General features: G+C 41.7%; 1 protein-coding gene across 5 annotated transcripts in view; it reads right to left on the bottom strand.

Annotated features, from left to right (window-relative positions):
- The window catches only part of OSBPL3 (oxysterol binding protein like 3), a 178,578-nt gene that overhangs the window by 43,450 nt on the left and 110,537 nt on the right, over positions 1-24,591 (bottom strand). For 2 of the 5 annotated variants that reach the window (XM_047831565.1, XM_047831566.1), the window contains 10 exons: positions 24,400-24,516; positions 24,166-24,219; positions 23,079-23,192; positions 19,600-19,767; positions 18,921-19,044; positions 16,978-17,081; positions 16,697-16,789; positions 15,497-15,653; positions 5,834-5,964; positions 2,455-2,562 (listed from right to left, as the gene is read on the bottom strand). In XM_047831565.1, the coding sequence (XP_047687521.1) occupies positions 2,455-2,562; positions 5,834-5,964; positions 15,497-15,653; positions 16,697-16,789; positions 16,978-17,081; positions 18,921-19,044; positions 19,600-19,767; positions 23,079-23,192; positions 24,166-24,219; positions 24,400-24,516 (1,170 nt within the window). The remainder of the gene's footprint in view (positions 1-2,454; positions 2,563-5,833; positions 5,965-15,496; positions 15,654-16,696; positions 16,790-16,977; positions 17,082-18,920; positions 19,045-19,599; positions 19,768-23,078; positions 23,193-24,165; positions 24,220-24,399; positions 24,517-24,591) is intronic. The other 3 variants (XM_047831567.1, XM_047831568.1, XM_047831569.1) reach the window with 3 other exon arrangements.

Below are 24,591 nucleotides of genomic sequence, written 5' to 3' on the forward strand. Positions count from 1 at the left end.
AAGTGAGCCTGAGTCACTCAGTGAAAAGCAGGATAAAACATGGAGAATATAAAATTACTGAAAGAGGAAACAGCAAGGACGACATGCCATCAATTCAAGACTTCAGTCTAGTGTGGCAAGTGTGAATTTGGGGGACACTACTGCTCCTCCTCCAGGACAGTTTACAGCATTTAAGCCTTCAGGTACATTCCTTGTGAGATCAGTTTAAAAACATGCATTTAAAAAAAAAATTTTAACATTTATTTATTTTTGAGACCAAGAGAGACAGAGCATGAACGGGGGAGGGTCAGAGAGAGGGAGACACAGAATCTGAAACAGGCTCCAGGCTCTGAGCTGTCAGCACAGAGCCCGGACGCGAGGATCGAACTCACGGAGCGCGAGATCATGACCTGAGCCGAAGTCGGCTGCTTAACCGACTGAGCCACCCAGGCGCCCCAAAACATGCATTTTGAAAAGACTGATTCTGGTTTCCTTTCCAAAACACAAATAGCCCCAAGCATGCACACTGAGCATAAGTACATAGAACCATAAATGAAGTGTCAACTTGCTTAAATAAATGTAGTTGGTGGAAATGCTATTTAAAAGGTAAGCACTGGGGCACCTGGGTGGCTCAGTCGGTTAAGCGCCCAACTTTAGCTCAGTCATGATCTCACGGTTCATGGTTTCCAGCCCCACGTCGGGATCTGTGTTGACAGCCCAGAGCCTGGAGCCTGCTTCAGATTCTCTGTCTCCCTCTGTCTCTGCCCCTCCCCTGCTCAAGCTCCATCTCTCAAAAATAAGTAAATGTGTAAAAAAAATTTTTTAAATAAAAATAAAAGGTAGGCATTGCCTCCCAATAGACATAGAAACCCCACAGAATGCCAGTGTTTGGTGGCAAAGAACACCCATGATGGCCAGTCGTGGAGACTGAGCCCTGCTTCAGCTACTGTGCAGATTCAAAAGAAAGCCCAACTGGGGAGCACATTTCTTTGCCCAGGCCTAAAATGAACGTCACCACAGGTCATGTTCGGGTGCCCAACTTTAAAGACCATTCAGTTCAGGTATGGGTTTAAATGGCTGAGAAGATCTGTTGGTGGGGAGGGAGTATGTAGAGGAATGTCGTGGTCCACCACTGACACACATCTCAGAAGTAGCAGCAGGCCTGGGAGCCTCTGCAGAGAGAGGGTAGGTCCCTTGTCAGAGAAGAGGGTCCCCTTGGCGTGCGGCCACGTGACTATGGATGCCCCGGCCTCGCCCTCGGTGCTGACCAATTTCAACCCCTAGTCTTCTCATTGCCTGTACACATGGCTTCCCACAGAGTAAAGAACTATGTGGGGGTTTTGTTTTCTTTGAGGACAGGAAAAGGAGGAAGAGGGATTAAGCTTCAACGTTGGAAACTCCTTTTATTAATTTACAGACAACACTCACGTATACACACACACACACACACACGGACATACACCCCTTGTATATTACCTTCTTCCCCTTTTATTTCAAATGTGCTCAGTCCAATAGATTTGTTAATAAAAAATTTAGCAATTCTGAGACAGGCATATAAATATGATAGCTAAAAGCAGTTTTAGGCCTTATTATCCCTTTTTTACTTATTTTCTGAATAATCCATTTATATTTTTCTGCAGTTTCTCATTTTAAACCTTCAAAGAACATTTTGGATAAACATCCTGTCTTGAGAAAAGACATTTTTAACATACTATTAGTGGACCAAGACACTTCAACTGTAATACAATATTTTCTCCCTCAGAAAATACAGCTGTGCTTTTTTTTTTTTTTTAAATTTTTTTTTTTTTTCAACGTTTATTTATTTTTGGGACAGAGAGAGACAGAGCATGAACGGGGGAGGGGCAGAGAGAGAGGGAGACACAGAATCGGAAACAGGCTCCAGGCTCCGAGCCATCAGCCCAGAGCCCGATGCGGGGCTCGAACTCCCGGACCGCGAGATCGTGACCTGGCTGAAGTCGGACGCTTAACCGACTGCGCCACCCAGGCGCCCCCAGCTGTGCTTTTTGAAAGAAAAAAAAAAAATCACAGGAGACGGAGAAGGGAAAGCCACAAAGAAAGGGGAGGGGGTTCTCACAGAGGGAGCAAGGGATACTGGCAGGGAATTAAGATACCGTAGGGCAGAGAAAATTAGGTCTCTTCAGAAGTAGCAGGAGAAAATGTTTGTCTTTCCCCATTCCAGCAAAATCTAGTAATGATACTTAGGAGGAAAATGGGGTAAAGAAATACAAAAGGAAGAAGACTTCTTGGGGTGGGGAGGGGAGGAAGCAGTTTAACAATGCAGGAGGCACATATTCCAGAAAGCCTTCAGGGGCTCCCAGACCCTGCAGCAGCTGCCGGAGGTGGGCAGAGATGTGAGCACCACTCCCGAGAGGGAAACAGGGGCGACGTGACAGAGGATGTCAGGTGAGGGGGTGGCGGTCGTGGAAACATTCCCAGACGAGAAGCCTCACCCACCTCTGCCAGACTGTCACCCGACTTGGCAGCAGCAGGGGATTCGAGCAGCAGAGACTCAGCATGGATTCTGCATGAGCGTTCTTTAAGGTCTGTGTTTTGTGCTAGGGCCTGGAACATGTTAAAAATAGTGGGGCTCTGTTAATAAACGGATGTATCAGAAAAGCACAGCAGTGGGTCCAGTGGGATGGAGCCTTGAGTGGGGCACTTCCTGGATTTTCTCCTTGAATGCTATCCCACAGGATACTGGTTCGGAGATGCGAGGGGGATCAAAGATACTAAACTTTGGTAGTGATGTCCCTTCTCTAGTCTCACTTCTGGGGATGGAAGAAAGGGTTGACGAAGCTTTCCTTTTGGTGGAGAAGGAAGTCACCAACACCTTCAGCTCTTACTGAGGCCAGGGGTTTCGTGGCCCCTCATCCTCCTCAGATCTCTCCCAATGATCCCACGCTTCTGACACTGCTCCCACCCATTTTGATTGGATGTCTTTAAATGCTATCTAATTTTCACACCAGTTTTACTGGATCTTGGGAAGTGTGCTTAAAAACAGTATTCTGAGGAAGATTAATTTTATTATTTTCCAATACAGGTGATGATAGTTTTCTTCATTCTTCATGACTAAGACATATTATTGAAAACAGCAACAATGTACTTTCACTTACCTGGATAAAGGCTAGGAACCAGGGTCCTGGGAATGGGGGGAGGGATGTGAGCACACACAAACCCACCCCTGGGCAGGTCTGATTCCCTGTCCTAACCTCCCAGTGGGAAGCAACTGGCTTGAAGGTAGAGGGAGATGTTTCCAAATGATCTGTCTTTGGAAAGGAATAAATGTGCCTGACTGTGACCCCCAGACACTCCCACAATCAGCTCCTTGGGTGCTTGTACAAAAATCGGTCCTGTCTGTCTGTCTTCCAGGCTCTATTCCAAGAATCTCAGATCCTTTCCCATCCATTAGTGCCCACAGGGTCTACCTGCTGAGACCACAGAAGGATATGGCACTGTCTGGCCTACTGCCTGGGTCTCAAACAGGAGGTTGGTTTTATTTTTTATAACCAGGAATAGAATGGGCTTTTTGGAAATACTGAGTAAATGTTCTTAATTCACACAAGTACATGTAACAATCTCTATGGGTAGTCCCTTATTTCTGACCAACATGTTGCTGGTATCTAAGTGTAAGTGGCTAGAATCTATACCAGTGGCTATAATCTTAGTATGGCCTGAAAAAAAAATGTGTTACTTTAGCAGCTTCTCTTTCCTTCATAAGCCACGGGCAGAAGGAGAATACTGACTGCATATACAGCCCAAACATATCCATTCTGATAGCCTTGAGATGGCACTAAAAATTTTATTTTTAAAAAACAAGTCTTGGGGCACCTGGGTGGATTAGTTGGTTAAGCATCTCTTAGTCACCAAGCAACTCTTGGTGTTGGCACAGGTCATGATCTCATGGTTTGTAAGTTTGAGCCCTGTGTCAGGCTCCCTGATGACAATGCAGAGCCTGCTTGGAATTCTCTCTCTCTCAAAATAAATCAATAAACTTAAAAAAAAAAAAAAAGTCTGGAATCTAATCCAGGATCCAAGCCGAAAAGAGGAAAGAAAGGATCATTCTGTTATATCTTTAGTTTCCAAAATCCTGGACATGGGGGAGAATTCCTTATCAAAGGTAACAACTTTGGCCTAGGATACCCCTGCCCACTACCAGACAAGCAGACTAACAAGATAAGGCTAGACCTCCAAGGGAGGAGGGCGGGAGAGAGGAAGACCACAGTGAAAGGAATTCTGGGGAGCCCATTAGAGGAACCTTTTAAATGCACAAAAAGTCAACCTACCGGGAACAGCAAAAAAAGCTTTTTAGCACTAAAAAATAAACTCAAAAGAGAACTCACTTTACTTTTCCCAAACCAGAGTAGCACCCAGTATGGCTGTCCACTACAATCCAAAAGGGGGTGTTTCTATTTCTGACCTTAGAAAACCCAGAGTTCCTCAGGGTGGATGACATTGAGACTCTCTACATAGACTAAGCCCACATTATTTTTTTTATTTCTTTCAAGGGTAATATACTTGGAACTTCCACTGGCTAAATATTCCTCAAGTATGTTTCAAGAATATGTACTACTGCTAATGTATTTCCTATTAACGTCACACCAAAATCATTACTTTACTTTTCTCAGTAACATGATGAATCGAAAAGATGAATGGATATTTTCTAGTTCTCTCAAAGCCTGAATTAGCCTCTGAAAACAAGATCCTAAAGTCCATCTGCCCGACCTGACCCTAAATAAAAAGTTCAGTATTGCTTCATCTAGTAATTTTCACTTCAAAAGTGCACATGCTTTCTCTTTACAATAGGAATTCTAAAGGACAGCAAAGATCAGGGGCAAATAAGTATGTAATTTTAAAATTTCTCCAGCTTTTCAATAGATACAGAGTGAGCAACCAGACAACATCCGCTATTCAAAGTAAAATCCTAGTGGAACCCAACTGGAATCAGGGGGAAAAGTAGAGAGAGTGAATAACAGAAGGGCTTAGTGAAAAACATCTGAAGCTTGGCCGTGATTTTCGTTGTTATGAAAACACAATGGTTATCTGACATTCCATATGACTCATCTCTTTGTGCCTGTACAGGAAAAAGAAGCTAAATGTTTTATATTACCCAAATCAAATAAAATAACTTCCAAATAACTTTGAAACGGTGGTAAACAGGATGAGTGCTGTGCAGCAGAAAACATAAAAGTGAATTCGAAATTGTCCTTCTGTTATCTGTCATTTGCAAAGCCAATCTAAGCATAAGAAATCTTAGGTACATCGGGTACCTGGGTGGCTCAGTCAGTTAAGCCTCTGACTTCGGCACAGATCATGATCTCACTGTCTGTGGGTTCGAGCCCCGCTTTGGGCTCTGTGCTGACAGCTCAGAGCCTGGAGCCTGCTTCCGATTCTGTGTCTCCCTCTCCCTCTGTCCCTCCCCTGCTCACGCACTCTCTCTCTCTCTCTCTCTCAAAAATAAAGATTTAAAACAATTAAAAAAAATAAAAAAGAAATCTTAGGTACAGAAATCTCCAAACTGTTGGATTTTATATCAACAGACAAATGTCTGTGAGAGTCACACAAACACACAACAAAAGCTTTACAGAAACAGAAAAAAATCAAGATAAATAGAAGGAAACCAAACTTAAAGTATCTAATGCTCAATGAAATACTAGCTACTAAGATTTGAGTAGACTCAGTTTTGGTATTCAGAATTAGCAAATCTGATGAAAGGTTAAAATATCATTTGGATAATTTGTTTGGTTTTCTCATGAATTTTCAACACAACCACGGAGTTGGAAAATACAAATAAATAAATAAAATCATGAGCCTGGCCACATGACATGCAACTTACAGATGACAGGGCGTGCTTCAGACCAATGACCTGGGCCGAGGGGGAGGAGGAGACGTCCTGTTCCATCAGCTGCTTGAGTTTTTCTCTCTCCGTTGATATGGTATTAAAAGCTGACCTTAAAGTGAAGTAAACTATAAAGATATAATCATTATAAAAAGGAATAAAGGAAGAGGCTTAATTAAAAACAAGATAAAGAGAGATGTATTTCTTTTTTTTTATTTATTTTTTTTACATTTATTTATTTTTGAGAGACAGAGAAAGAGCACAAGTCGTGGAGGGGCAGAGATAGAAGGAGACACAGAATCCGAAGCAAGCTCCAGGCTCTGAGCTGTCAGCACAGAGCCCGATGCGGGGCTCGAACTCACAAACAGTGAGATCATGACCTGAGCCAAAGTTGGACACTTAACCGACTGAGTCACCCAGGCGCCCCAAGAGATGTTATTTCTTACAAAAGAACTTAGAAAAGTAACAGCCCTCAATAACGAACTGAATTATGCAGCAAATGCACACTAATTGACTTTTAAGAAACACATCTGGAAGGCACAACACCAAGTGGGAACTCTAACTTAAACTATGGACTCTGGGTGCTAATGATGTTTCACTGTAGGTTCACCTGTTGTAGCAAATGGACCATGCTGGTAGAATGTTGACAGTGGAGGAGGTTGTGTGTGTGTGTGTGTGTGGGGGGGGGGGGGGTATATGGGAACTTTGTACTTTCTGCTCAATTTTGCTATGAATCTAAAACTGCTCTCAAAAAAAAGTCTATTAAAAAATTTAAAATCATACACATTTGTCAATTCCAGCCGCCCTAATCCACTATAAAATCCCAAGAATTTATGACTTATTGAGCTATTTTGAGACTTGAAAGGACACTTCTGGATTCTCAATTATCAACATTTAGTTTTGTTTGTATCCCCCAAGACTGCAAATATTTGGAAATAAAGCTCATTGCTTGTTGGGGGAAATGGTGACAATCCAGCCAAGAAAGTAGACAGCACCTTAACCAGGTGACCAAAATTAATCCCCCGTGAGGCTCAGCTGGACTCCAGGTGTAATATCTTGAAAAAGATATACCTTTGTTTTTGTTGTACAGCAACCAGGGACAGACAACTCCAAAATGAGGAACACCTTATTTTTAAAAATTGACCTGATTCTCCAAAAGTATCAATTTCACAAAAAAAAAAAAAAAGTTGAGGAACTGTTCCCAGTTGCAAGACACTGAAGAGACATGACAATTAATGCAGTACATGATCATGGACCAGATCCTGTACTGAAGGGGAAAAGTACCATTAAAGGGCATTATCGGGACCATGACAGCATCTGGACATGGAAAATAGAATAGACGAAAGTATTGTTTCAACACAAAATTTCATAACTAAACTGTGGTTAAGTAACAGACTATCCCTATTCTTAGGAAATATACACTACGGTATAAAGGCATACAGAAAGATATCATGTAGGATTCCCACTCTCACACGGTTCAGAAAAATAAACACATGCACGCATGTGCACATATGGTGTGTGTGTGTGTGTGTGTGTGTGTGTGTGTGTGTGTGTAAAGAGAGAGATAAAATATATGTGGCAAAATATTAACAAATGATAAATTTGGGTAAAGGATACATGGGACTTCTTTGTATTCTTCTTGCAACTTGTCTATAAATTTGAAATTATATTAGGGTATTACCTACCCTCTTTCTTATCAGTCTTCCAACTGCTTGACCCAGAATCCTCCAGCTCTAAGCCTGGCATCCAGCCACTCTGTTCACTTTAGTGAGAGCTTAGCACCTCTAGGAGCTCAGCGGCCTGAACTAAAGTTTTTAAAAACCGCTAACACACATGACAAAAAAATTCATCAAATTTTGACCACATTGAGTTATCTCCTAGGGATGGGGAACCACCATCTAAATTACTGATCATGGATACCCTATTTGGATATTATCTTTCCAGTCTCCTTTACTATATTTTGTTTTAGAAAGGTAACCAAGGAAGAGACAGAGACATACTTCTTCTCAGATGGCCTGGCATATTATTGAATTCCACAGGGTTGCATTTTTAGAGGCATTGTCATTCAAGAGTGGCCTATTTAGTATCACAGAAACTAAATACGTATTATTGACTTACTTCCTCATTTCACAGCCACAAGGACAACTGCACCTCCCTATAGGTTGTTGCTGAACTTGTCTGAGGCTGTGGTGTTCAGGGATGGATTTAGATCATCTTCATAAAGTCATGGTACAAATAAGCAATTTGTTTAAACACACACACAGTTTCCTAGGTTATTAGTACAATTCATGTCTTCTCTTTTGCCAACAGAAGACAGGGTAAATAGGTACTAAAGGCCAATAGGCATCAAGTTTTCTAACAATGTCTACGAAACACACTCAACTCTGATTTAACCAATTTCATTGAGCAAAATAATGGGCAGTACAACCAAGTAAGCAACAGTGTGGGCTCTGAACCAGCCCTGGATTCTTCCCAGCTCTTTCACTTATTCACTGCATGACTCTGGACAAATATATGCCATTCCTGAACCCCAGTTTCCTCATTTGTAAATAAGGGTCATAACAGTGTTTGCTTTGTAAGATGATTATAGGGATTAAATAAGGTAATGCAGCAAAAGCAAATGACCCAATGGATAGCATAGAATAAATAATCAATGTTGCTGCAATAATAATAGTGATGGTGATAAAAGCAACATGGAGGCGAGCAGTGGTGACTGCATTCTCTTGAAATATGGGCAGCAGTTTTAAGGGAGTCCTTGGGTCTCTTGCCGGGACAACACTGGTAAATAACTGCACACAGGATGCAGGGTCTATGAATGAGGGAATGACCAGCGTCTGTTCAGCAGAAGAACATTCTCAGCTGGGGGGCAACAAACCCCACAAGTAACTCAGCATTTTACGTCCTAGTAGATAGACAAGCCCCCCAACACACACGCTCCAGAAGACACCCATGCCCATCTGAGAGGGCCCCGGGGGAATACCTCTTCACTATCATGGTTTCATTGTTGTGTTTTGGTCTTTTTTTAAGATTGATTGATTAATTGATTGATTGATAGAAAGCAGGGGCAGAGAAGGAGATAAAGAGAATCTGAAGCAGGCTCCATGCAGCACAGTGCAGAGCCTGACACAGGGCTCGAAATCATGAACCACGAGATCATGACCTGAGCTGAAACCAAGAGTTGGGTACTTAACCAAGGGAACCACCCAGGTGCCCCTGTTTTTTTGTCTTTGGCCTAAGTTTCCTTAATGTATTATGACAATTAAGTTGTTCTCTTTAAATTGGGGTATAATTAACATTAACATTATATTAGTTTTGGTGTATACCATGATTCGGTATCTGTATCCACTGCAAAATGATCACCACAATAAGTCCAGTTAACAACTGTCACTTCACATAGTTACAGAGGAAACATTTTTCCCCCCACGTCACATGTAGTGCTTTAAATGAAGTAAATGTGGCACTCAGCTGGCTGGCACTTTAGCAGATCAATTCCTCTGGCTTTCAGATGGCCTGCCGTAAAGCAAGGCTTTCAACCTGATGAGAACATTCCATTTAAAGTTGGCAGAATATACACCACTTGGCTCAAAATGGATAGCTGACAAGACTGCAGCGGGCATAAAATAAGCAGAAAGAAACTCAGATAGTCACTATATTGGGTTTTAAGGTGTGAAGGGCTTTCTAAACCACCTGACAAAGGAGCTTGGAAGACCAGACCGCCATGCACTGAATTTCTTAAATGACTGCTTAGGCCCACTCAGAACTCATTCACAGCATAAGGATCCAGCATACACAGAGGGACTGCTAGAGGTTGATCACGGGAGACGATATGTATATTAATCATTAAAGACACATGATCCCAGAAGTGAGGAATATTGTCTGTGACAGAATGCTTTCTTACTAATTTCTAACATGATGCTAGAGAAAAATTAAAAAACTTACAAAGAGAGAAAATCCAAATACATATATCACATTTATGGATATCTGACAACGAGCAAAACCACACAGAAAGTCTTCAATGCTCAGAGCCACAGAGAACCCCAAAGATCACTAAGGCCACCTGCCATATAGGATGACCAACTCCTCTCCATCTCCAAACTTTCTTGTCAGTGGTTTTGGGCCATGTTTGCCAGGGCATTTGCTGTCTCCTACAGCAGTCTGTTCTGCTCCTAGACGCTGATGTGGGGAAGGAAGCCCTCCTGTTCCCAAGTCGAAATTTTCTCAGGGCCTCCTCATTGGCAAACCAAACTACCTCTTCATTCAAGTGGTGTTCAAATATCAAAAGGCAATTCTGACATCTCTATTTACACGTCTTTCCCAGACTGTCTTTAGCCATTCCTCAGACCGCCTCACTGTACTAAGAGAGTGGGACGCAGGTTGAGTTTTGACAGAATGGAACGCCATAAGCCTCAGACTATTGACTCTTGGTGACCACTACCTTTCCCATTTCTACAGGCTTCCACGGTATTCTTTTATTGAGTTACACGGTGAGAGTACGGTTAGCACGTTTGGATGGTGAAAGGTGGTACTTAAGGACAGCTGTCGTCTTAATTTACCTGAACTCTATTGTTTAATGTGTTCCTTCTCCAGGAGTTTCTCAGCATCACAAAAAAATAGGTCTTGGGGAAGACAGTTAGGAATACCATGGACACCACTTCTATGGAGGCAGTGTGGTCCAAAGGAAAGACATTTTGTAATAAGGCAAATGTGAACTGAAATCCTACCCCTACCTATTTGTTGCCATTTAGATTTTGGACAAATCCTTGGTTTTCACATCTGTACATGTTTCTAATGCCCACATCTCAAGAGTGCTTTAAGGAATCAGTGAGAAAATATGCTATCATATAGCACCCAACCCAATTTTTCATTCCCTTTTTAATGAAAAGCACACGTACGAATTTTCTTTAAAATGATAACACATCTAAAAGATCAGACTTGATCTTCTGAAATCTGCTTCCTCTAATTTTCAAACCTCATAGGATATCCATGGTTCAAACCTCACAGGCTATCTAACTGATATTCTATCCAAGTGGTCCTTTCATTTAGATACAGTAGGTAATTTGACTGAATGGTCCTACTTACTTTCTGATAATTTACATAAATACAATTGCTCAGCAGATTTTTATGCTGAATCCTAAATTATGTTTGATAAATGATCTGGCTTTTCTTTAAGTTCTGTATATCTTCTGACTTTTAATCTGTGACATGCTTGGCTTTTTATCCAATGCTTCCATAAACTCAAAACAGTTCAGAAGATGATCCTTCAACAGTTAAAAACTCAGCACAGCAAAAGAATCAGGAACAAAAGGACACTAAATAATAAAATACAGTTTAATTTTGTTCTACTTTTAACCTTTTCATTTGTAAATGAGGATTTCCCTCACCGAAAATGCCCTCGGGAAGTATCATTAAACCTACCTGCAGAAGTATCATTAAACCTAACCTTTTTCATCCACAGTAGAACAGAAATGGCCACTTCCAGGGGCACCTGGGTGGCTTGGTCGGTTAAGCGGCCGACTTCGGCTCAGGTCATGATCTCACGGTCCGTGAGTTCGAGCCCCACGTCGGGCTCTGTGCTGACAGCTCACACCCTGGAGCCTGTTTCAGATTCTGTGTCTCCCTCTCTCTCTCTGCCCCTCCCCTGTTCACGCTCTGTCTCTGTCTCAAAGATAAATAAACGTTAAAAAAAAAAAAATTAAAAAAAAAAAAAAAAGAAATGGCCACTTCCATACTCTGGACCCTGTTCTTATCCTATCCCTTGCTTTCCCACCCTAAAACTGTTCACCATATTCAGTCATTCCTGTTTTGGCTACTAATAGAACCCTGTCTCATAAAACCTTCTTGTACCAATAAGCGACAACATGAATTCTTTCTATTCAGGACAAAATAACCAATCAGAGAAAAGAGTTACAGAATCTGAGACCCAAAAGTCAGTAGAACTGCTGTAGGACATTTAATGGATGAGGCAACCAAGGCCCAGAGACATTAACTGGTGAGATCAAAATTCCACAGCTGATCATAACAGACTGGCCTAGAATGAATGCCTGTCTTCTGACTTTTAAAAGCATTTTATGGGTAAAGTGTTCCACGAAATATATTTGGAGAGATGTAAAAGTTAATATATGCAATGTAAATTCCTTAAGGACTTTTAAGTTTTAGTACTTTTTGTTCTCTATTTGCTTACATGTGTGTCAATTATGCATGCAAAGCCAGACACATGAACCAATGAAAACTATTTCAACGATACGCCGTTAAAAGTCAAATTTAGTTTATAATATATAAGAAGGACTTTTTCAACGATGATGGGTATACATTAGCTGTCTACCCTTTGATCTAATCTTCTACAAAACAGGCTTCAGATGCATTTAACAAATTAAAGGAAAAGTAGGTTACAGAGACTATGTTACAACATCCGTGGAATTCTTACGTTTAGTTTACTTGCTCCGAATCACAATCAATGGATTAGTCATACAGTCAAGAAACTGCAATAAAAACCATCAGTGACAAAATCAGGCTCACACAAGGCAGACAGGTCAAGATGCTGTGAGCTTGAATGCATGGAAGTGAGAAAGCACGCAAGGTCACAGAACTGAGGACAAACCTGAGCAGTATCTATTCCACGAGGCCTCTGAGTCCCAGCCTGTGTAAAAGGGACTCCCAGAGATCTTTTCAGTGTGTGCAACTGTACTTTAGAACCACAGCAATGAAACACAGCTTGTTAGGCTCCCTGTGGAATTCAAGTCTGTAAGCCCATGGGGCAAAGGCTGTTGTTCAATAAACACACCTGGTCTTTTCTCAGAGCACAAACCTTGACCTAGTCTAGGTATGGGGCAGCCCTGCAGCCAGCTGTTTTGAACAAAGCCTGAAAGACAAAACAGCTGGCTGGAGCCCAGTGTAGACTTTCTGCAAGGTCGAGCCCTCTGCAGGAGGAAAGGATCAGCGGATTGACTCAATACAGCAACCTCTCTCTGTTCTGCCGAGGAAGCAGCTTCTTCAACGTCTAAAATTCAGGATATCCCTTCTCTGAGGAGGCATTATCTTCTCAGTAAAAAGACGGTTTGGGTTGTTAAAAAGTAGTGCTCTTTTGCAGGAATTCCCTCTCACAAAGCCTAAAATGCAATGCCGTAATTGCACTCGACCCTTTAATACTAGAGAACATGCAAGAGCCTGCGTGAAGAGCTTTGAAGGGGTCGGGGGAAGCAATTCTTCCCATTTCACAGGTCGTACAACGGTATTGCAAACAGTGACAGAGTTCTAATGGCAACTAGAACAAGGGTTTGAGGTGGGAATTTTTAAAGGACGTGAAGTGGTTTCCTCATAGCCACATGCTTCATGTTTGCGGGGTAAGGGAAAAAAAGCTGAAAGAATCAGTAAGGTCATGGGAGAAAAACATGGGGCTGGGAGAAGAAGGCAGTAGATCTCGTACCTTCTTTTCTCTCACTTCAAACACTGTCCCCCGCCCCCACTTAAAACTTTTAAACCCATTTTCTCCTTTAAAAAATAACACACCGGGGCACCTGGCTGGCTCAGTGTGTTAAGCAGTCTGGCTGTTGATTCCGGCTCAGATCATGATCTCACGGTTCTTGAGACTGAGCCGCGTGTCGGGCTCTGTGCTGACAGGATGGAGTCTGCTTGGGATTTTCTCCCTCTGACCCTCTCCACCTCTCGCACACACGCTCTCTCTCTCAAAATAAATAAATAAACTTAAAAAAAAAAAAAGGCAGTAAGAACATAATAAGTACTTATAACTCTAGCCTCCATCACTAAAATGCTGGTGTAGATCCTTCCAGACGTTTTAGTATGCCTATATATGCCAGATTTATAAAGTTGGGGTTTTTTTCTAAAAAATAGAATCATACCTATATCGTTTTGAGACCTGTATTTTTACACAATGGTATGTTGTGAACTTCTTCCTATGTCTATAAAAGTAGCCCTGGTCACCCCATCCCTCAGGGTGGTGAGACACAGGTAAGGAGCATAGACTGTGGGCCAGGGAGGATAGGATACAAGTCTCAGGTTGTCCACTTTCTACCGCTATCTTACACAGGAAGCTCTTCAGCTTCTTGAAGGTTCAGCTTTCTTATCTGTGCAACAAAAATTACAATAACATCTGCTCCATAGGTTGCTTCTAGAATGAAATGAAACAGTGCATGGAAAGTGCTTAACAAATACCTGACATAATAGCTATGTGCTCAATATGAGGTTGCTATTTTTATTATTGTGGCTGTCGAGTCTTCTACCGTGTAATTATATTATATTAAAAAATGCAATTTCCCTATTGTTTGGTATTTAGGTTATTTCTAATTTAAAAAAAAAATTCTATTTTGAAATCATCATAGATTTATAGGAAGTGGCAAAAGTAGTATAGGGAAGTCTGGGGTACCCTGTATCCAGTTCCCACGGGGGTAACACCTTACATAACTATGCTACACTATCCAACCCAGGAGAACTGACATCTTATTCAGCCATCACCAGTTTTACATGCTCTTATGTGTGTAAAATATAGGTCAAGGCAATTTTATCACATGCATGGGTTCATGGAACCATCACCACAATTAGGATCAGAACTTTGCATTACCACCAAGATTCCTCCTGATACCCCTTCATAATCACACCCATACTTTTCCCCTTTCCCTCCTCCCTCTCCCTAAGCCGTGGCAACCACTAATCTCTTCTCCAGCAACACCATTTTATCCCTTCAAAAGTATTAATAGGTGGAAGCATATACTATGTCACCATTTGAACCTGGCTTTCACTCATCATAATGTCCTTGAGATCCATCCAAGGAACTATGCATATCAGTATCTGTTCGTTTGTATTGTTGAGCTGTATCCCACTGTGTGGACGTCCCATAGTTTGTTTAATCATGCGCCTGTTGAAGGACATTTGGGTTGTTCCAATCTTTGGCTAATAGCTAATACAAATAAACCCGCTCAGAACATTTGTGTGTAGGGTTTTGTGTAGACTTAAGTTTACATTTCTCTGGGATAAATGCCCAGGAATGTGAATGTTGAGTTATATGGTAAGTGCATGTTTAGTTTTATATAAAGCTGCCAAACCATTGTCCAGAGTGGCTGCCCCATCTCTCATTGCCGCCAGCAATATATGAGAGATCTAGTTTCTCCGTGTTCTCACCAGCATTTGGTACTGTCTTGTTTTGGAGCTATAATCGGGGTATGGTAATCTCATCCTGGCTTTAATTTGCATTTCCCTAATGGCTAATGATGTTGAACATCTATTTCTAATTTTTGATATAAGCAGTGCCACAATGGGTATCTCTATTTGGGTGAATTTTAAATTAATTCCTACGAATGAATTCTTCAAAATGGAATTGCTGGATAGATTTTTTCTTTTTAACTTGAAACATAATGTCATACTGCTCTCTGGAAGAGTACCAACTGATAGCCCCCATCAGCAGCATGTGAACCACTCAGCTTTTAAAGAATACCTAACACTCTCACTATTTCCCCTAAGGGCTTAAAAAGAAACTTCTTGTCAATACATTCCCTAGTACCCGAGAAATAAAGTAAAAATTAGATTGCCCCAAATCCTAACAGAGCAGAAAATGAACCAACCAAGATTCCCTCTCCAAGGACATCCCACATCCAGACATGCATCTAACATTTTCATCAAACACATTAGGAAGAAAGAAAACTCATTTACCTTTATGAGCAATATGACACAGTTCTTCTTGCATTTTAGAAAACTCTGATGAGGTTTCAGAGCCATCAGAATAATTTTTCTCTTCTCCAAAATCTAATGTTGACAAATTAGGGTTGGAGGAATGTAGTCTTACTGGGCCAGGAAAAGGTTTAGGGACCTAAAGTGACACCAAAGGGAGACATTTCTTTTCAGATGCAAATGGCTTAGAATATTTACTGTTTCTAAGATTAGAAAGTAGTGCAAGAAGAACATTTTCTAGGTACATCTTTCTGTTGAGATAACTTAAAAATAAATGAAAACCCAGGAAAGCACTTTCTCCAGCAACTTGCTCTGGCTTCTTGCAAAAGAAAAATGGGTGAGAAATCACATGTTCTTTTGAAGATGATAGAAGCATTAAAGCTCTAGGTTGAAATGACAGCTAAAGCTGCCAGGCTCTTTCCCGTTGATACTCAATTCCTTCCTCCTGGCAATAATCACCCAGTATCTATGTTGTTAACAGTGCATAGGTTTAAAAATGTTTCTTTAATTTGCATCTGGTGCTTCTACAAAAGCAACTTCTCACATGCTTGTACACAAATCACTCTTTGCTTCAAAAGTTCTTAATCTCCACCCCTAAGGTGCTTTGAACAAAGAGTGTATAAGAGTATAGCAGATGACTTATCCATTACGCTCCTGATTTATTTGACCCTAACAATGTCCCAATTTAATATGCAATGGCTGAGCTGCAAATCTTGGCCTCTGGCTTGGCTGTGCACTGGGAAAGTAGGTGGCCAGTGTAACACAGTGAAACTCTGATGGGAGTTTGGGAGGTTGGAGACAAGAGACAAGACAGAGTCTGCACAATGTCCCATTTCCAGAGAACTCAGTCAGTGGGCTCAAAGGGATGAGTTGTCCATGGACTGGCAGGAGAACAGGCGGGTCAGAGCACACACACAAGGAGGGAAGAGGGCAGGCAGGCCAAGCATATATAAAGGGGAAACCAAAGTCCTAGAAATGGCTGCAGCCCCTCCAACCTCATACCATTTTCCCCTTACCCAATTCTACTACATGCTTATCCTAGTATCCAGAAAATCTAAGTGATTAAATTTCCCTCTGCCCAGGGTATCTATGAGAACAACTATAGAAAATCCACTTGTCTATTCTATTTGAGTCCAAGCAGCCCCCAGCATGCGGCATGGAGAGCAGGGAAGCGATGGTTACCTGCAGTGTTCCTTTAGCATCTTTGCCAATAGCTCTGGACCGCCACCTCCTGTGTGATCTTTTTTCCTTTTTAGGACTCTCAAAAGCGCCACCCTTTGTTTCAAAACAGGAAAGAGAGCACAGAAAGTAAGGGAAAACTGCAAGCAAAGTGCCCACCTCCATCCCCTTGAATTTGGCTGAAGCAACCGGCCAGATAATGTCCTACTGTTAGTACGAGGCTGGGGAGGAGAGAGGAAAGCAGGAAAACACCAGAATGCACACAGAAGAGGGATCTGGCTGACCTGGATGGCGTTGATAGCTGGCGCCGAATAGGTCCGATGCAGGACGTCCATACTTTGTAGGAGCTGGCTCATTTCCACCAGGTAGGCATGACAGTGTGCCAGGTCTGGGGGACAGGAGCAAAAGGAAGCTTCATAGCTCTTATCTTGGCATCCAGGTTTTGCTATGCTAGTGCCAACTACCTTCTGTACTCGTCTATACTATTTGATTTTCATCTGTACGGGGAAGAAATTTTATTTCCTTTTTTACAGAAGAGGCAGTACACTGTCACAGTTAAGCGCACAGATTTGGAGCACCAGGCTGCCTCGGTTTGAACACTTCATGAACTGTGAATCTTGGGTGAATTCTGTAACTTCTCTGTGCCTCAGTTCCCTCATCTGGGAAAGGGAGATAATTATATACCTGCTTTCATATGTTGAATGGTTGACATATGCGGCATGCTTGTAGACTGCTGGCATACTGTGAACACTAAATAAATCAACTATCATCATTATTACCATTATTTCAAGTATTACATCATCTGCTTATAAGGACTCCAGACAGGCTAAATGAATAAAACAAAATGAAGGTTATATTGGTCTCTAAGGAAAACTGTGGATCAGGGACCCATATGCGACTTTGATGATCCTCTGCAGGTTGACCTCAGAGGAACTAACCTAAGTCCTCATACCAATTCCTCCGTCACTAACTCCAAAGATAGTCCTTAATCTGCCGCTCACTGGATGATGCCTTAAGAGAGTGGCTTTCAAACTTTGGCATCACCAGAATCAACTGGAGAACTTGTTAAACCACAGATCATTAAGATCCGCCCCCCACTCCGGTTTCTGATTTGGTCTATCTGGGTTGAGCCTGAGAATCTGCATTTCAAATAAGTCTGTAGGCCAGGCCAATGCTGCCAGCCTAGAGGGCACTTCAAGGACTACCTGTGCCAAAATGTCAGTCCGTGAAGCTCTTGACTGTGAGGGCCAAACCTATATGGCTCCAGGTGTGACAGTATCTTCATTCAACAGGAGAAAATGCAATTTTCAAGGCCACCACCTGGTATAGTGGCTCTCAATCATGGCTCTGCTTTAAAATCAACTGGGGAAATTTTTAAAATTATCTATGTGCAAGTTCCATCTCAGATAATTAATTCAGAGTGTCCCCAATCCCACTGGTGACTTGTTTTGGGTTTTTTTAGTTCCCTGGGTGGTTCTGAGCTAATTAGGGATGAGACCACTGAGCTTCCTTATGGAAGAGTTCTTAATCCTGACTCTTTATCAGAGTCATTTGGGAAACTTTAAAAAATTAGTCATACCAAGACCCCAGTCCAGGCCAATTTAAAGACACTCTTGTGAACAGTGGGTACTCTTACATTTTAAAAGCTCTCTTGGGGCACCTGGGTGGCTCAGTTAAGCGTCTGACTCTTAGTTTTGTCTCAGGTCATGATCTCATGGATCATGAGTTCAAGCCCCGCATCAGGCTCTGTGCTGACCGTGTGGAGCCTGCTTGGGATTCTCCTTCTCTCCCTCTCTCTCTCTCTCTGCCCTCCCCACTGCCGTCTCCCCCAGTCTCTCTCAAAATAAATAAATGAACTTAAAAAAAAAAGCTCTCTTGGTGATTCTAGAGTACAACCAGGGTAGAGAATTCCTATTTTGTGGGGATCTCCATTTGGTTCACCCACTCACCTTTAGAAGTGACTCCCAATCTTAGATGTGCACCCCTGTCATTTTTGGCACTTAAAAGAAATAGCACCCTTGAAGACTGTGATCTAGTAGGTCCAAATGGAAATCAGACCTGAGTGCTTAAAGAATATGAAAAGCCACCTGTGTGCACACACACCCAGGCACGGATGTCAAGTTCAAATGTAGACCATTGATAGGGAGACTCATCCAAGGTGTAAATACTAACCGAGTCCAATCTACAAGCCACGACTGCAAGAAGCAGAGTTTTCAAGTCACTTTACCTTTCGAGCACTTTTCCATGTCCTCTGAAGACTGTAACCATATTGGAACACGGGTCTCACCACCACAAGAAAATGATAAATTGCTTCCAGTTTGAATTGAATTCTGCTTTGATATACTGCTACGCTGTTGCACAGATGACAAAAGCACATTATAAATGAAAACAGAGCCCAGTGAGAACACTTTAGGGTAAAGGACAACAAAGTAAGCTAGTCGCTAATGGAAGCCATCTGCCTGTAATGGGGAAGAAGCTTCCACAAAGCGCTCCACTAGAAACTTTAAGCTCTGGCTGTCACCTCAGCCTGGCCAAACCATGCTGTCGTGCCTTGGACTGTGGTCCTTAATTTCTTCTTCTGTCAAATGATAATCATGACAAAATAATAGCATAAATGTTGGGAAATTTTGTAATCCTGTACAGCTATAAACATACTTACTGCATTTTACAAGCAGATAAGAAAATCAAAGTCAAAATGGTCAAGGGAAATCTGGAAGAATCAGGACTATTAAATCCCTCCTTATGTGCTATTCTTCAGTTACTGTCCCAGAGATAACGGATACTCCTCGGACCCTGAGTCTGACCAACTGGACAAACAGATTTCTCCCCACAAGCTGTTCTTCCTTTAGTCAGAGCCCCCCATTTGGGACACCCCCACACAAAGCCACTCCCTTCCTTTAAATTACCTTCCTACTTGAAATGGAGTCTAAGACACCAGACGCAGAGTCTGTGACCGTGGGTCCTTGGAAATAGTGATTAACGTCATGTGGAAACATGGCGATTTCATTCTGACGATACATTCTGTGGTGGCGGAGTTTAGATACCCACTCATCAAAGATTTCTTCTGACTTTACCTAAATGATATTAAATTGAAAGAGGGAAACAAGAGCGTCACTCACTCAAAGAAGCAATTATTCATCAAATTGAGACACCCTCTGTTTTCATGTTGGCACATGGAGAAATGTAGAAATATCAGTTTGTTGATTTAGTTTATATTTACGTGATTTATAGGAGCAAGTTTGAGGAGGAAATGGAGAATAAAAATGATCGAAACCTTCACTTAGGCTTTCAATGAAAGGGCCCAATTGTTATGCTATTATTACAAAAGCAAAACATTACTACTTATATTAAACAAATCAACTAGAATTCATATTTATCTGTCTCTTAAAGCATTTCCAAGTTCACATGTCCCCACTCCTCGTATTCTTACTGAAGACACTAGCACTTTTATAATTCAGACTTTTCAAATCAATCTTCTCTGAACTGGAGCAAATTTGTAGATTCCTCCTAAAATATTTAACTTGTTAACCTTCTCTGACAAAGAATACATTGCTCAGGAATGCGAAGGTTATTTTGAAACACATTTCTTCTGTCCTTGGAAATAGAAAAAAAAATCTGGAAAAGTATTATTGGTGATTTCCGAGATTTTTCAAACACACCTACACAAACATTTAGCCATTTTCTCCATAAATGAGTATCTATCAAAGTTTACTTCCCACAAAGAATAATGTTTATAACTAGCAACTTTTATTATCAAGTATTTCATAAAAGCACTAAACAGAATGTAACAAGCACCTATACAGTAGATATTTCTTAGTAGTTAATGCTTTGTGTGTATAAGGGTATATTAATATTTTCAAAATGAAAAATGAGAAATATCTATATATTAGAACAGAGACTCATGAAGTGGCAACTTAAAAATCATCCAAAAGGATGCATGGTAGGTTAACTTCCAAAAAGAAAAATCCAGGTCAATCTGTTAAAATCGTCTCTAATGCTACTGCTGAGAGCAAGGATGTGGAAAGAAATGTCAGCAGCCATCACTCATTTAGGAAATGGTATGTCGGCTTTTAGGTTTATTGTGTTGATTAGAAGTACATACAAGACTTAAAACCCCTCCAGGTGCTTATTGAATAGATCACTTATAAGAAAAAGCAAAACAGACTTAGATCTTTTTGTCTCCCCCTAAATTATGTTCTCAAAATGTATTTCATTTCCCAGATGTGGTTACAGCAGGAATTTTACAGGAATCTTCTGTCATCCTTTGCACTGATCTGCTCTTAGAGGCCCTTAAAAAATCGGCACCCAAAGTATTCATCTTGACTCATTTTTTATTGGTTAAATGAGGCAGAATAAAAGTACTTTATTAAATAACTGTTCAGGGTTCTGTTCCAAACTCACAAGTAGTTATAGGACTGTAGGGAGACACCCACTTAACCTCTCAGCCGCCCAGACTCTTCATCTATAAAAATAACAAAATGGGACTGGATGGCCACCATTTAAACACTGCCAGACTCGGGGCACCTGGGTGGCTCGGTCGGTTGAGCGTCTGACTTCGGCTCAGGGCATGATCTCGCGGTCCGTGGGTTCGAGCCCCGCGTCGGGCTCTGTGCTGACTGCTCAGAGCCTGGAGCCTGTTTCAGATTCTGTGTCTCCCTCTCTCTCTGCCCCTCCCCTGTCCATGCTCTGTCTCTCTCTGTCTCAAAAATAAATAAACGTTAAAAAAAAAATTAAAAAAAAAAAAAAGCTGCCAGACTCTGAGGCTATTAAGGAGGACCCTCAGATGACCACACATATCCACACTAACACTCACAGCTGACGGTCAAACAAATGAACAAGAAATACGAACAGAACTTAAAGTGAACCAACACAGAGAAATATTAAACTGTATTTATCATGATATCAGTATTCAATGTTATTTTAAGGCACTCTGGTTCTTTAAAAATTAGGAATTAATCATTACTTTTATTCTGTTAACTAGAATAAGTGGATGAACAAGAACCTCTTAATTCCTGACCATGTCATAGCAGTAGTAAGAGTCACTGGAAGTACGTGGAGAAACTGAAACTATTCTAGAGGAGAATGATCTTTGGAACAGGGGGTGAGTGGGATATTCTTTCTTAATTTTTTTTTTTCAGTCATTCTCAACCAAGGAACATTTGGCAACGGGAGACTTTTTCTGGCTGTTATAATTGAATGGGGCTTGTTACCAATATCTAGTGGGTAGAGGCCAAGGATGCCCCTCAACATCCTATAATACACAGGACAGGCCCCACAGCAAAACCCTCTCCAGCCCATGATGTAAGTAGTGTCAAGAGTGAGAAACCCTCCTTTACACAAGTAACTAGGGGCTAAGGCTAGGAAACAGTATAGATTTGACCATCCTGTGCAGTCAATCAAGCACCTGTCTTATGCATATGTTGGCATAAGCACCACATATATGCTATGGGAAGAGTATGGGGCATCTTAAGACGTGGAACTCATCATCTCATGCTTTCATTTTTCCATCCCCCAGCTCTAATTCCCAATATTCCAAGTAATTTGCACAAGTAACAAAAGAGTCTTAATATCTTCTCAATTAATTCCTAACATTCGGGTACCACCTAATAATTATACACAAAAACTAAACCTATTGAGCTTACTGAAGGCTGGGCATTATGCCAAGTTTCCTACATGCATCCTTTTCTACATGGGCTCTATAATAATTCCCATTCTGGGGAAGGGTGGTGAGGAAACGGAGACTTTCAGGGATTATAAAATGTGCCAAAGGCCAACAGCTAGTAAGTAGCCAGGTCCAGATCTGGTTCAGAAGCTCTTATACCGTGCTTAGAACCATCTACACCAGCTGTAAGGGACAGGGCAGAAGATGGTAGTTAAGCAGCTTTCAGAGGTCCTACTTGGAAGCCCATACTCAAGGAGAAAAGTTCCTGACATCCGCTGTAGAATGAGAATTTTAATTAGCTGAAGTGGTAAGACTAAATATTCAATATGGTGTTTCAGGGAACGTACGTTAACCTTTGGTAAGTGGTTCTTCACTAAAGTAGGTACAATCTGGGGGAAGGAGGGGTTATTTGGAAACATGAAGATTTTTTTTATTATTGATTGTTGTCACAATCATGGTATGTATGTGGGGGGGATACCTAGGGGATAGGGGACAAAGATGCTAAACCTTTGGCAGTGTGAGAGACAGTCCTGCACAATGAAGAACCGTCCCATTTAAGATCAATAGCATCTGTTAAAATTACTCTCACAGTGAAGATCTTCTACACGTTGGTTGGATCATTTGAAATATTCAAAAGCCATCACCAACAGTACTATAACTGACATCCCTTTGCAACACAAAGAAACTGTGCAGTAGGAGGTAGCATCTGGGAAGCAATCTCACCTTCAGATGGTAGATGTGCTCTTCGGTATCCAGATCTATGCATTTTGATGACTTCTTCACAGACATCACTGAGAGCCCAACGTCAATGCAGCCATGAAGCTTCTCTCTCTCTATCTGCCGAGATGCGGAGAGGGCCACTTGAGGTTTGTGGTGTTAAAAACAGTAGTAACATCCCTGACGTTCCTTTCCTCTAGCCTCACTTTCAACATCCACTAATATAAGTATAATAACTATGACTTATCAAACATCTGGTGTGAACCAGTACTGAATTAAGTGCTGCACATGCATGATCCGTTTTAGTCTCTGAGGGGTTCGGTAACAAGTGGCTGGCACAGCCAGTGAGTGAGAAAGCGAGAAAGTAAGTGACTGACTCCCACAGCAATGGATTCACCAGTTAGCTGTACTGCCTTCCACAGAATTAGTTTCTAGTATCTAAGTTCATTTGGAAGCGATTTAAAAAGAGGAGTAAAGGCAGAAAGCTAAGACAGGCCACTGTGGGTGAGGCATTTTCTACAAATTTTCTACAAGCAACCCTACAAGACAAGAACTCGAGGAGTTAAGGGAAGTGAGAAAGAAGAGAGAAGTGCTGGGTGAGAGAAGGACCCGCACAAGGGGCAGGGCCAACAGTCATTCCAGCCCTCGGGGGCTATCTGCCTAGTGTTAACACAACAGGGAAATTCACATCACCTTCATCAAGGGCCTTCTCCACCAAACCCCCTTGGTCACTGTAAGAGTGGGAGTGATACTTGTATGTTTTGCTCCGGTTATCTCAGGGGGAAAACATGTTTTCCCACCCAGACAACCCCTCAGCCCAAACCTAAGACCAGAAAAGACCCCTGGATGTGCAGTTAGGTGTGGAGAGGAGACCTTCACCCTTCACTTGGTGGGCAAACTGAGCCCACCCAAAACCCAGGGCCGGGACACCGTGGAGCACACACCTCTGGTCCATGTGAAAGAACTATTCCTCCCTATGGTTTCCAGTTCAGAAAAAGGCCATCCCCAAATGTGTATGATTTCATCCATGGGGTGACAACAATTAGCCCTGCAGAGTACTTTTATAACATATTTGATTAATAAGAAGACTTACATCGGTTTGGCTCTTGGCATATTTCAAGATTCCTTTGTCCAGATAGAAAAATCTCTGTGGGGAAGAAAGTAAAATTCACTAAGATGTTCCATTTAAAGATCCATCCTTCCCTGGGTCCCAATTTTCAACTTCAAATTAAAGGCAAGTGCCTGAGAATCGACTAAGTACAGCACCTAAGTACTGATGAGGGCAATGTGGGAGCAAATAAAGGTAATGTCAAGGGCAATGTCTTACCTTGTGCCAGCCTTTCAAGGGCCATTTCCTCTTTTTCAGCAAGAATCCTTTCTGCATGGGTGGCTCCTGGGTGTAACTCATCTCTCCTCTCAGCCCTTCTACCACCTCCCAGCTGTCCTGTTCCAATAAAACGGCTCGTGTTTAAATGGCTACCTTTAAAAATAATAACCATGTTCAGAAGCACTGTGTCCT

Source organism: Prionailurus viverrinus, chromosome A2 (assembly GCF_022837055.1).
Source record: "Prionailurus viverrinus isolate Anna chromosome A2, UM_Priviv_1.0, whole genome shotgun sequence".
In the NCBI taxonomy this organism is placed as follows: Eukaryota; Metazoa; Chordata; class Mammalia; order Carnivora; family Felidae; genus Prionailurus; species Prionailurus viverrinus.